The 13926-nt window shown below is 35.9% G+C and overlaps 1 protein-coding gene and 1 long non-coding RNA gene across 4 annotated transcripts in view; one reads left to right on the top strand and one right to left on the bottom strand.

The window, feature by feature from the left end:
• The window catches only part of LOC136027086 (uncharacterized), a 126260-nt gene that overhangs the window by 109971 nt on the left and 2363 nt on the right, over positions 1-13926 (top strand). The window lies entirely within an intron of this gene.
• LOC136027083 (uncharacterized) overlaps positions 1-13926 on the bottom strand; it is a 119243-nt gene that overhangs the window by 94181 nt on the left and 11136 nt on the right. For all 3 annotated transcript variants that reach the window (XM_065704027.1, XM_065704025.1, XM_065704026.1), the window contains 3 exons: positions 13084-13581; positions 10604-10840; positions 4596-4709 (listed from right to left, as the gene is read on the bottom strand). In XM_065704027.1, coding sequence (XP_065560099.1) covers positions 4596-4709; positions 10604-10840; positions 13084-13581 — 849 coding nt within the window. The remainder of the gene's footprint in view (positions 1-4595; positions 4710-10603; positions 10841-13083; positions 13582-13926) is intronic.

The following is a 13926-nucleotide window of genomic DNA, read 5'->3' on the forward strand; positions in this document are numbered from 1 at the left end:
CCCGGTCGTCATTTATATTCCCTACTAGCTGTTGGGGTGGCGCTTCGTGCCACCCCAACCCCTAGTTGGTGGGGGCGCTTCGCAACCCCCTAAGCCCCCCCGCGCGCATAAGTCGTTACGCGCCATATTAGTTACGCGCCATTGTAGTTGTGTCCCTATGTCCCACCTGGGAATATAGATATATATATATATATATATATATATATATATATATATATATATATATATATATATACATATATATATATATATATATATATATATATACTAGCTGTTGGGGTGGCGCTTCGCGCCACCCCAACACCTAGTTGGTGGGGCACTTCGCGCCCTCCCCCAAGCCCCCCCGCGCGCGTAAGTCGTTACGCGCCATATTAGTTACACGCCATTGTAGTTGTGTCCCTGTGTCCCACCTGTGAATATAGATAGATTTATATATGTGTTTCAAACTACGTAAAAATTGCGAATATACAACATTTTTGGCTTTCCCACTACTGGGAGCTTTCCGTTTCCAATTGCCAGCAATTGATCTGAAAATGTTTGACCAGAGTCATCGTTTTGCAATCGGACACGCATATTTGTAGTTAATTTTAATATTTTTACGTGTGCCCATAAATTAGAATTTTTCAGGCAAGCATTCATTTCGTCTGCAGGAGTTAAACTACGTAAAAATTGCGAATATACAACATTCTTGGCTTTCCCATTGTCTGTGCATATACAAAGCCGTATGCACTAATAATGACGTCATATGCAAACGCTCTTTTTACAAACAAACAAACATGCATACACAAAACTCGTTTTTATATAGATAGATAGATAGATAGATACAATACAAATTAACTGCGTAAAACTTGCGAATATACAACATTCTTCGCTGTCCGATTGTCGCTGCATATAAATAGATTGTCAGGTTTACCGACCCTCGAACATGCAACGTACAATTGTCCATGGGAAAAACAATCAGTATTAAGATCTATAACACATTTTTCTAATGATTGACCTTGAGCTTTGTTAATGGTGATTGCAAATGCTAATCGAATTGGGAATTGCAATCTTTTAAATTGAAAAGGCAGATCCGTTGGAATCATGGGAATGCGAGGAATAAGAACAGCCTCACCCTCAAAAGGCCCTGTCAAGATTTTGGCCTCTATTAGGTTTTCCATTGTTTTTTTTTACGGCAAGTCGCGTGCCATTGCAAAGCTTTGGTGGGTTGATATTTCTTAAAAGTATTATTGGTACGCCTATTTTTAGTTGTAGCACGTGTGGTGGAAACCCAGAAAGATCTATGGAATCTAAAAATTCAGATGGATAATTAACCGCTTCATTTGGTTCCAAAACTGCGTCGACTGACTTGCAAAGGACTGCCTGGTCTCGAATCTTGGTCAAAACAATATTGTTGATTTCGTGGACGTCTATATTTTTGGGTGCGAGAATCGCTCTTTCACTTAGCCATTTATTATTTTTATAATTTTTTAGAATATTCGGAAATACTTTTTCAATCAATTCATTTTTGGACGTCACTACATTACAGAAATCAGCAGGTAGTTGTATACGTCCTGAAATTGAGTCTATCGTATCATAAATGTCTTTTTGTTCCGACGTTAACTTGGAAATGTTATTTTGTACATACGACAATAGATCACTCGTACTGTAACTTTGTTCACGATCCAATTCTACACATGTCGAAACAGCAGCGATACGGTTAGGTGAAGGCATTCCCAAATCCTGAAGAGGTTTGTTTGCCATACGTACGCACAAATCTTCTATAATAACTAAAGTGTAGTTATAAATTTCTGATGTAAAATCAAAAGTCATATCTGACGTCTCTAACTGTTTTCGATGGAGTATATCTTCGGACATTTTTGACTTATATTTTTCCCATAACTCTGTAGGAGCTGATGGAGAGCAAGTGCACGAATTTGACTAGGGGTTGACGTTTCGCACGCGTCATTGATGCAGTTATCCCAGTGTTGGTCATTCTCCAATAAATTCAGAGTTTGGCATGCACTACGGTAAGTGTCATGTATAGTACCCTTTACAGTTCTCAAATACTCAAAGGATGTCGGACCGGGTACATTCACCAAAAGCAGGCGTAGAAAGAAGCATTCATGTTGATTGGGGTGAACGGTGTAGAGTCTTCCTATCGTGGCATCTTTGAAGATGGTAGGTTGGCCGTAAACCCACTGGTTATCTACTTCGATGGTGGTACCGTTGCCATTGTAGGTTCTTCAGTCATTTTACAATTAGAAATTTCTCTTTCAACGGTCTTCTTACAATTAAAAATTTGTCTTTGAACGATATTCTTAAATACCTGTGTCCTGGTCGTCATTTATATTCCCTGTGTCCTTGTCGTCATTTGTGTCCCGGTATCCCAGTCTGTAATTTCTCTTTGAGTGTCCCGGTCGTTATTTATATTCCCTCTGTCCCGGTCGTCATTTGTGTCCCGGTCTGTAATTTCTCTTTGAGTGTTTTTTCTTTTTAGTATTTTTTAGTTTTTTACATTTTTCTTTTTTCAGTTTTCTTTTTCTTCTTTATTTTTCAGCTTCACTATGAAATACATATCGCCGAACCTTTGTTTTTTTAACTAAAATCTGGTAGGCATTGATGACCTTATCGCTATCATTTTCAGTTTTGATATGTTTTGACTCTCGCTGTCCAGGTGGATCTTCATCTAACTGCACGGTTTTGCGTTCTTTAGCCTCAAGCCTGTTTCCTTGCTGTTCTTTTGATTTCTCGGCACGCTTTCTTTTCTGACTTTCTCTATCAGCAGCAAGTTTTTTGGCATAGACTCTTTGAGCATCTTCATCGGCTTTTGCCATTGTAAGTTCATCAGTCATTTTAAACTTAAACATTAATAGGTTTCTACGTGAACATATATGTCTTAAATATCTTTAATGACGTCACCGTCAAAGCAAAAATGACGACAACTAATTTCATGACGTCAGCCGACACAGAAACATGACGTCACCTGATCCACAGACAGACAGACAACTTATTTTTATATATATAGATATATATATATATATATATATATATATATATATATATATATATATATATATATATATATATATATGTGTGTTTTGAACTACGTAAAACTTGCGAATATACAACATTCTTCGCTGTCCCATTATCTGTGCATATAAATAGATTGTCAGGTTTACCGACTCTTGAACATGCAACATATAATGGTCCATGGGAAGACAATCCGTATTCAGATCTATACCTCATGATTCTAATGATTGCCCTTGAGTTTTGTTGATGGTGATTGCTAATCGACCATTCCCTGTGTCGCCGTCGTCATTTATATATCCCCCTGTGCCCCCCGGCGTCCCCGTTGTAGTTGTGTCCCTGTGTCCCGGTCGTCATTTATATTCCCTGTGTCCCGGTCATCATTTGTGTCCCGGTGTCCCAGTCTGTGATGTCTCTTCGAGTGTCCCGGGCGTCATTTATATTCCTTGTGTCCCGGTGTCCCGGTCGTCATTTGTGTCCCAGTGTCCCGGCCTGTATATACATTCGTTTTTGAATTGGTCTTTTTTTTAGTTTTTAGTTTTTTACCTTTTTTTAGTTTTTTTAGTTATACCTCATGATTCTAATGATTGCCCTTGAGCTTTGTTGATGGTGATTGCTAATCGAACATTCCCTGTGTCCCCGTCGCCATTTATATATCCCCCTGTGCCCCCCGGCGTCCCCGTTGTAGTTGTGCTCCTGTGTCCCGGTCGTCATTTATATTCCCTGTGTCCCGGTCGTCATTTGTATCCCGGTGTCCCGGTCTGTATATACATTCGTTTTTGAAATGGTATATGATGAAATAAATTTTTGTATTTTTCCCCTTTTTTTCTTTTTAGTTTTTTTTTTGGTTTTTACTTTTTTTTTTAGTTTTTTTCTTTTTTTTTCTTTTTTCTTTTTAGTTTTTTTTTTATTTTTATTTTTTTAGTTTTGTTTTTCTCTTTAATTTTTAATTTTTTTTACTTTTTTTCTTTTTTTTTCTTTTTTAGTTTTTTTAGTTTTTTAGCTTTTTTAGTTTTTTTTATTAGTTTTTAGTTTTTTTTCTTTTTAGTTTTTTTTTAGTTTTTACCTTTTTTTTTAGTTTTTTTAGTTTTTTTTTTACTTATGTCCTGGTCGTCATTTATACTCCCTGTGTCCCGGTCGTCATTTGTATCCCGGTGCTTTGTTGATGGTGATTGCTAATCGAACATTCCTTGTGTCCCGGTCGTTTTCTCTTTGAGTGTCCCGGTTGTCATTTATATTCCCTATGTGCCGGTGTCCCGGTCGTCATTTGTGTCCTGATGTCCCGGTCTGTAATTTCGTCAGTCGAAAACATGACATCAGTCGACACACAAACATGACGTCACTCGACACACACACACACACACACACACACACACACACACACACACACACACACACACACACACACACACACACACACACACACACACACACACACACACACACACACACACACACACACACACACTCACACACACACACACACACACAGACAACTTATTTTTATATATAGATAGAAGATTAGTTTTTCCTAGTCAAAGAGTAAAACCATAAAATCACAAAACAGACAAAGAGCCAATACTTACTTTGAATGAAGCTAGAAAGATTGAGAAAAATTCAGGAACGGTGTCACATATCTTGAATGGTACTCTTATTATAGCCTCCAAACATAAGCTTAGCTCAAAGGGGCTTAAAAAAACCTAAAAGATTAGCAAGATCATAAAGCAATCCGGAATAAAATTGCCTGAAACACATGGTGGGTATTAATGCAGAAGGAAAAGAAAAACAGCTAGTGCATTAGAAATAAAGCATCACTTTACTTTTTTTACAAAAAAATTTGTCACTTGACGAAAAAAAAGAAAAAAAGACCCCTTGGTTTATGTTGTGAGCATAAAATTTATCTTGAAGCAATCATAACTTCTTGCTCATCTAGTTACTGAAAATGTATTGCTTCAGAGCCCCTCTCCTAATTGATTTAATATACAATCTACTATATGGGCTATTTAAACCTGTAAGACCCCCTGTACTATAACGGTATCTAATCTAAGACAAATATATTGATTAAAATTTATGTTTCCCAAGTTTAAACAACATATTACTAGTTTTGTTGACAAAGTAAGCGTGGAAGTAATATAATAGACTATAGACTCCATAGAAGGAAAAATCTTTATTGAAGTATTTCAATATTTTCATTCTTTTAAGCTTTTTAGATATGATCTTTGTGTTTTTTACAAGGGACCACCCTACTCAGATATGGTGTTTACGCATTTCATATGTTATGAAATACACGATTCGACAACAAAGAAAGTTACACCAAGTAGACAAGATACTTATACCACCTTGGTTCAGCAATTCAATTCAACAGCCAGAACTATAATAGCTGTTGCACTTTTTCTTAGAGAATGATCTAAGCTCGCTTAAAAACTAAGCAACCTTCCTTTTTTAACAATTTTCATACAATTTGCAGCAAATTCCTCAAACTAAAATAAAGTAAAGCAAATTTAAGAAATGCAATAAGGTCGCGATAGATGGGTGAAGTTAAATAGTAAAATATAGTATAGTATAGATAGATAGATAAATTTATCCACACGAAAGCCCTATTCGGCCATGATGATACAAAAAAAAAACAAGAAAAAAAAATACAACAACAAACGTAAACTAAAAAAACAATAAAAGTGATTATTCAGAAAATCATCACGATACCTCATACCTACCCGGACAAACATTCCAATATTATTTATATCTAATTATAACTTATATATCAATATTTCTAAAATCCAACCTCTCCTCCTAACCTCCCTACTAAATATTTCTGGGCGTATTTGCCTCAATTCCTTACATTCCCCTAAAAAGTGATGCAAACACTCATCCATCTCTTCACACATAGGGCAAGCGTAAGGACCATTCCTCAATCCAGACATCCCTAAATATTTCCTCCGTTTTCCAAGAGGCACAAATTCCCCCATACATATATTACCCAATTTAAAACTTCCAGACTTAATCACATTTTTAGATAAATTTCTTGGCCCCAGTTCTCCTTGACCTCCACATATTGCCCCAGCGACGGCGAGGCAGCCTTCCCAGCTTGTCAAATCTGAACTTCCTGAGACTCTAACCTAGTAGCAACTAGCCTAGATACAGTCACTACCATCCCTCCTATCTCCTTTCCTTCATTCCTACAATTACCAAGCCCTGCACGATCTAATATATCCTTCATCTGATTTGGCTACGAATCCTTCCTCTTATCTTGAAGCGTCGGTAAAAAAAAAAATATTTGACGCAAAAAATACCCGCGGGGTCATAGCCACAAAAAATACAAATAAAATTAACAACTTACAAATACAATTAAAGAATCAATTTAAACGTTTGACGAAAAAGATTAAAGCACAGAAAACCATTCAACAACACTAATACAAACAAACAAAGTCATCAAATAACACACTTACGACGGGTTATACCCCACAAATAAACAACGACAGATTCTTACTAATAATAAAACACCCATTTCCAAAACAAATACTTCCACCAAAAGCTCATCCCCCTCATCCACTCCAAAAATATCCTTTCTCAAAACCCTTAGCGCTTCATACTTCCCCAGAAAATGCAATAAATTTTCCTCAGCTATGGAATAATAACCAAATTGATGTTTGTGGAATGAAAAGAACAGTAGGAGTACAGAAAATTACGACATTAAAAACTTGCACAGGAATCGTAAACCTTAACAAAAAGGTAAACATTAATTTTAACCTATGAACTGCTCCTCAAGCAAGACTTTTCATAGCTTTGGTGATAAAACTTCACTCAAAAGCAATAGTTTTATTTCTCCCTAATGCTTCCAACAATTCACTGAATGAAATATGAAAAAAATAATAATAAACATGTGCTATCATAATCTCTTCGTAAGTCTACGTGATGGGGAATGCACAGGAAAAGAAAAAATACAAATTAAAAAACCTAAAACAAAAAAGAATGACAAATTTCTGCCTGCTACTCATTACCCACCATTAGCCAAGCCAGAATGAGGACCTACGCACAGTAAATGTTACCAAAATACTTTTCCAATATGAGCAAGAAATATCCTCATCATGGGAGGGGGGAGGGGCAAATAAAATAAAAAAGAAAGAAGAAAAAATACTGAGAAGTCAAAATGATTTTGCTTTTTTGTCTGAGGGTAATAAACGAGCGACACTCTTTAGCTGATTCAGAAAGCATATTAGAGAAAGCATGACTAGCAGACAGAGAGTTGGAATCCGATCTGACTGACAGGGCGAATGGAAATAGAAATATTGCCTGAATTGCAATACTGATATTATTGATTAGATTGATAGTTGATTGATTAGAGACAAGAGAGGAACGAGCCCTAAGGGTGCCGGTAATGTTGCTATGCAGTTGAAATAAACTGAAAAACACAGATGAGAGATGATAAAGCAACTTCAAAACAAGTTAAGTAGCAGAAACGTTTCCTTTAAAGTAATGTTCCTTTTGCTATTAAGTATCCTGAAGAGTGGTTTCAAATAGGAAGAAAAGCTCGGCGTCCGTATAGTAGGCTAATAAGAGACGTAAGACTGAATTAAACAGTTAAACAGAACTTCTAGAATGCATCTTAGTGTCTAAACTTCCTAAGAATTCCAAGACTCCTCGATGTCTTCATTTTGCTTAGAGTAACATGATGTATGAATGAGATATTTTCGTCAAGAATGTAGTAACAAACACTAATCACCCAAAAATCAATTAAGAACCACTAATTCCAAAAAGGCTAATTTCTCCAGTCTTTTTCAAAAAGTAAAATGAACACACACACACACACAAATACACATCATTACGGAGGGGAGGGGGGCTGAAGAAGCAGTTATTTTCCCGATATTAGCAAAATTAAAGTGCACACTTCTTGAACTTTCAGTTCATTTTGAACAACGAAACCATAAATCATCCAACTTAGAGAAAACATAATGTCACAATTCCCTCCAAAGTTTGAGTTCCCAACATTATAAATCTGTAAGACCAATAAACAACTGTTAGACATATGTTTTATGGCAATGATAATTTCCAGTAAAGTTAAGGGACAGTAAATTAAGGTGTATTTGGTTCACAGTTCTTCTGAAAAGAGTCATTGATTTCCCTAGCACTGAAGCAACGAAATTCAATTACTTTAAGGTAAATATAAAATTTCAGCTACGCAGGGTATCGGACTGAAAACATCAAAAGAGGGCTTGGCGCTCTTTAACAATGACCGCTACTACAGAAGCGATTATAGAAACCCATATCTAAAGACTTTAACAGAATCTACCTGTTTCAAACTTACACCTTTAGTCTAACGGTTGAAACACTAAAAAAAAAACTCCGTCCCAAAAAAAAGGTCAGTTACTTAGTTACTTACAGTTACTTACAGTGGTCAACAATCCTATTAACAAGCAGTCAACTATGGTAACAAGCATAAAACGACGATAGCAAAAGCGCAAAGGACTCTTTAATTATTTCACTCAAGACTTCGAGCTCGACGCGTTCAGACCTGGACTAAGATATTTACATCTTTACTGTATATCTGTTACATCTTTACATCTTTACTGTTACATCTTTACATCTTTTACTGTAAAAATACAGTATAGATGGAATGAAGCTTTTTTTTATATCAATCCAAAGAAACACATAAGTGTTTGAATATAAAGCGATTTCTTGGGGTGGGGGGGGGAGACTCAATACAGACCGAGATAAAAGAGGTCCGATGTGGGTGCAAACACTTACGGAAAAACAAACTACAAGTATTATGGTTTTTATTTAAAAGTAGTAAATACGCAATGTATTAAATAGCAACATGAACATTCACTAGTTCACAAGAAGTGTTAAAGATGAACTTCTGTAAATAAATTATCACATCTCAACATATTTCCAAACTTTTATAAGTTCCTTTAGTGTGATTTCGGATTTGTATTGCAAATATTGGCTTTCAGATCTTCATTTGTACATAGGTTATTACGGCACAATTTACCCCAAACTACCCCCCCTCCCCAATGAAAATCACTGAAAGAGAGACTTGGCGGTACCACCTAACTAAAAAAAAACACTCTTATTTTTCTCCATAGTTGTGTTACGAATATGAGGGGCATTCAGTAAGCAAAGAGTTATTTATTTAACCAATTCCAAACTTGTGGCTACTTTTCAACACAGCTCCTGGAAACGTTTACATGTCATTTAATTTCATTTAAATGTCATGTAAATCTAATTTACATGACATTTTAATGTCATGTGTTCCAATTCATGTGCGCCTTTGGTAGATAATTCTTTGGATTGTTCTCGAAGCTCCTTTTGTACCTGATTTTGAACTTCTTCGTTGAGTCAAAAATATTTCTGGGTAGAGTCAGTTTAGGCAGTCCAAATATTGAAAGTCTGATTGGGAAGAAGTAATGAAAGTCTGATGGATGACAGTATGGATGATTTAGAGGGATCTCCTAGTCCAGTTTTTGGACTGTTTCATGATTTAGCAGAGCCATTTGCGGGTACGCGTTGGCGAGAAGAAAAATAACTCCTTTAGTCAAGAGTCCATGAAGTTTTATCCCAAATGGCAGGTTTAAGTCATACTTACAGTATACTGACAAGTAACAAAAGTTCACCTATTGTAACCATCTTGAAAATTAAAAATCCATCCACAACCAGTAGTGCAGTCATATACTCACAAAAAAAGCCCTACCATTCAAACAAATCTTCGCAGACCCATGACTATGGTTTTAACATTTCTTCAAGACAATGGGGGGCACACATGTGACACTGCTACTTCAAGCTACAAGTCACAAAGAGGGGTTGGAGCCGCTTCCAAATCACTCCTAATACCCTCTCCTTGACCATCAGACTTTAATTTGTATGGACGCCTTAAGGAGGATATACGCCTTAAAGAGGATATACACAAAAAATTTTCTTGACCCAATGAAAAAGCTAAAAATCAGACATAAAAGCTGCTTTGAGATCAACCCAACAAAATGCACAAATGTTGCTGGGGACTGCATTGAAAAGTTGCCCAATTTTTGAAGTGATTAAATAAATCAAATCTGAGCTACAGCAGTCTTGTTACTTAATGAATATCCCTTGTAATGACAACTATTCCATTACATATATCTCAGCTTTCCACGGTTTTATTAAACACCATGATTTTTTAGTTCTACAATCGGATGGGCTGAAACTGCACACCAAACACCTATTTTGGGTCGTGCAGCGTCCTCTAGGAGCTCGTTGAGATTGCTCATTTACCAAGAATGAGCTTATTTAAGTTCGTTTCTCATAGGTAAAATCACAAAACTATAGATAAAATCACACCAAATGAACAGAAAAAGTTTTCAGAAACACTTTCAGAGTGCTAAGTTGTAAATCAAAATTCGTTATACATACTTGCAGCAGTATATATCCACAATAAATATTATTCGATAACTACTGAATGATCATATTGGTATTAATTGCATTTTTTATTTGCTACTTTTTAAGAAGAAACAGAAGATATTAATAACTGTCTAAGTATTTGTTCTATTGTATCCACACTAAGCCTCTTTTATCATAGTCATTCTGATACAGGCAAAAGAAAAAAAAAGTCAAATTTGTATGTAGTTACCGTTTGTGAGCCAATAAGAGCACGATAACTACCGAGAATCACCAGGGATGACTGCAAAATGTCTTCTTTTTCTTCCCAAGCTGTACTGCAAGTAGAAATCAAGGAGAAACACTTTTGTAGCGCAAGACACCGCACTTCTTCTCTTGGTCCAGGCGCTATACGAGCTTGCATTATTTGACACAGAAAGTGATTATACTTCTTAAACTGAGACATGTTCCGCGTTTCAACAGCATAACGCTAAAATAGTCCGAAAATCTTATTATTTTGAATTTGCCAAAAGGACCCTAAACTACAATATGAGCCCTTTACTGTACAAAGCAATTAATTTGCCTGGTTTGTCCAAGAAAAGGCGGCTAAGTCGGATATTGAGAAAATCCAGCTTAAAGTTACGTCTGGTTTTGCCTTGATGAAACAAATACAATATTGAGATTTCTGGCATTTCTTGCATAGTTTCTTCATCTTTCATCAAATAAAGATTGTTTTTTTTTATTAAATAAGGTCATAAGAAACTATTGAAAGAAAATTAGGATTTCTTGGGAGGGTGTAAAGAGGGAAGCTTTGAATAGATTGCGCGGCAGACGGAGCGTAAGCAGCTGTGTCGGCCTCAGTGCGGCACGGTGCTGCACTAAGGCGTTAGTAGTAGCATCAATAAAGCTTTAGCACCCCGAAAACGTCTTTTGCACTAAGCTGCAAAAATGTCAAATTCATTGCCAATTTTTACCGAAGGGATTGCTAATTCTTGCAAAAGGTCGGAGTTACGTCATTTCAATTTTAATCACAAGTAGTTGACAAAATGGATAAATTTAACCCCATCTGTAAGCATGCTCAATGAATACAAAATTTGTAAGTAAAACTTTCGCATGACTAACATATAAACTTTCATCAGATTTAGGGAGATTTAGTGGCAAAAAGGCGAGACATCAGTTTTCCCACCAAACAATCATGACCACTTAAAGCGACGAATTTTAGTGAAATTTAATAGGAGCTAAGGAGAGCATTAAAAAAGAATAAATATGAAATAAATACAGAAAAAAACCTACATGTGCCCAGAAGTGTCTGTTGCTATTAGGCGACTAAATAAACTAAAACCGAAGCCATAACTAGGGGGTTAGAAGGTTTGAACTATAATGTTTGCCCAACTCGTAAAAACGTAGTAAAAACGCAAAAAAAAATTTGGATACGTTTTGTTTGTTAACCCCCCCCCCCCCCGAACAAAAATCCTAGATATGGTCTTGACTGAAACAGTATATCATTTTCCGTGTTTTCATGAACAACCTATTTCAAAGCATTTTACAGTCGTAGATTTAAGGATTACCTGATTCCTTAAAATTTTACTGAATACAGAGTTGCCTCAATACGGAAAGTCTCTCATTGGCTGGTTTTCTCAGTCTGAATTTCTATTGAGTATTTTAGTTTTCATGCGGTGTACAATCACAAGAACGTGCTACTAACAGCACTAACAAATGAACATGGGACAAATCCCTAAGCTTATAACTTTGCTTTTCAGAGACCTAACAGAAAACAGACACAAGAAGAGAAAAACTATAGATGTTATTTACAGGGGACATCAGTACAAAGAAATCAGAATAAATTCAAATAATTAACAGATAAGAAAGATAAAGAAAGAAAGGTGCTGTTTTTGATTATATCAATACCAAAACAAAGAGAAAGGGGATGGGCTTAAAGAGAGGATTTCCACTGAGAATGATCCAAAATACCTGTCTCCTGGAAACACTTTGACCTAAAAATGCACGTCTACATGTTTTACGAGAAATTACACAAGTTGGGAAAATAATTTTTATGGAAATGTTTTTTTCAACTCTGATATATGACAATAAAATCTAGAGGAGTGGACTAACCAATTAACGCTTCAACCATTCATATGGTAAAGAAATTGCTACTTTTACTCCTTTGAGGAATTAGGGTATTAAATCAAAAGAGACCTATTTTAAATGTCATTCATAAATCTTGGCTTTTTTTATCAGCAGGTCTCTGCCACGAGTATTCTATTATACTTAGTCTCTCGGATCTTTTTTGTTCTTCTTCTTTATTAGTCTCAGCAAATATTCACGTTTATTATCATAAGATACTTAGTATCAAATAAGCGTAAACGCTTGCACACTATGTAAAATGTTGGGCATTTCCTGAAAGTCAGTAAGTCCTATATTTCTTTCTTTTTAGTTGTATTTTTATTTACAGTCTACAGAAATAGTTAAAGTTTAAAGAAATACTTACCAGTCCAAGGACTATGCTATTATAAATTATATACAATCTGAGTTTTTTTACAATACTATAAATTATCTTGTTATACCATCATGCCACCTATTTTCATTTATAATTTTTTTATAAGCCTGTCACAGTTCTCGTTTTCTAAAACGTTGGGAGTTTCTAGAGATGCAATAGATCCTAAATTTTTTAATAAGTTTTTTTTTTTTATTTTCCAGTCTACAGATAACTTTTAAGTTTACAGAAACACTTACCAATCCAAGAACTATGTCATTACAAATTTTTTCCAAAGCGACTTTTTTGACAATACTACAAATTATCTTCAGCGTACCATCATGCCATCTATTTTCATGTGTAGATTTCTTATGAGCCTCCCACAGTTTTGACATCACATTGCTAGGGGTTTTCCGAGCCAGTTTTTTCCTATGGACAAGAACAATGTCAAATAGTTCTTTGGAAGCCTCGGCCCATTCTTCACTTCCACTTTCTATTCCTCTGTAAGCAATGCTAAGAATTCTGGGAAGACGATTTAAGATCGTTTTGGCTTTCAATTTTTCCGTTTGTTTGGCTTCGGTGTAAACTCTGAGGATACTGGAACAAATGGAAAGCAATGTACAATTTTTTGTTGAATTTCCCATGTCGACAAATAACTGTGGGGGGGCCTTTAGGCTTTTTTGAAAGCTCTTGATGATACTTTTTAATATTTTGTCTGCAGTAGCTTTGTTTGGTGATTTCTTAAGACGTTTCTGACCCTAAAAAAAGAAGAAACTTTTAGAATATTTTAAGCTTCTATTATAAAAACAAAGAAAAAAAGGTTGAAATACCAGTGCATTTTACGCGGGCAAGACTGAAAAAAGTCGAGAGGAATAGGAAGAAGAAGAGGTAAAGGAAGAGTTAGAGGAAGAGGAAGAGGTAGAGGTAGAGGAAGAGAAGATGTAGAGGAAGAGGAAGGGAGATATAAAGAGAGAGAGAGAGAGAGAGAGAGAGAGAGAGAGAGAGAGAGAGAGAGAGAGAGAGAGAGAGAGAGAGAGAGAGAGAGAGAGAGAGAGAGAGAGAGAGAGAGAGAGAGAGAGAGAGAGGTGGGGTGTGTGTGTGTG

Source organism: Artemia franciscana, chromosome 5, assembly GCF_032884065.1.
Source record: "Artemia franciscana chromosome 5, ASM3288406v1, whole genome shotgun sequence".
In the NCBI taxonomy this organism is placed as follows: domain Eukaryota; kingdom Metazoa; phylum Arthropoda; class Branchiopoda; order Anostraca; family Artemiidae; genus Artemia; species Artemia franciscana.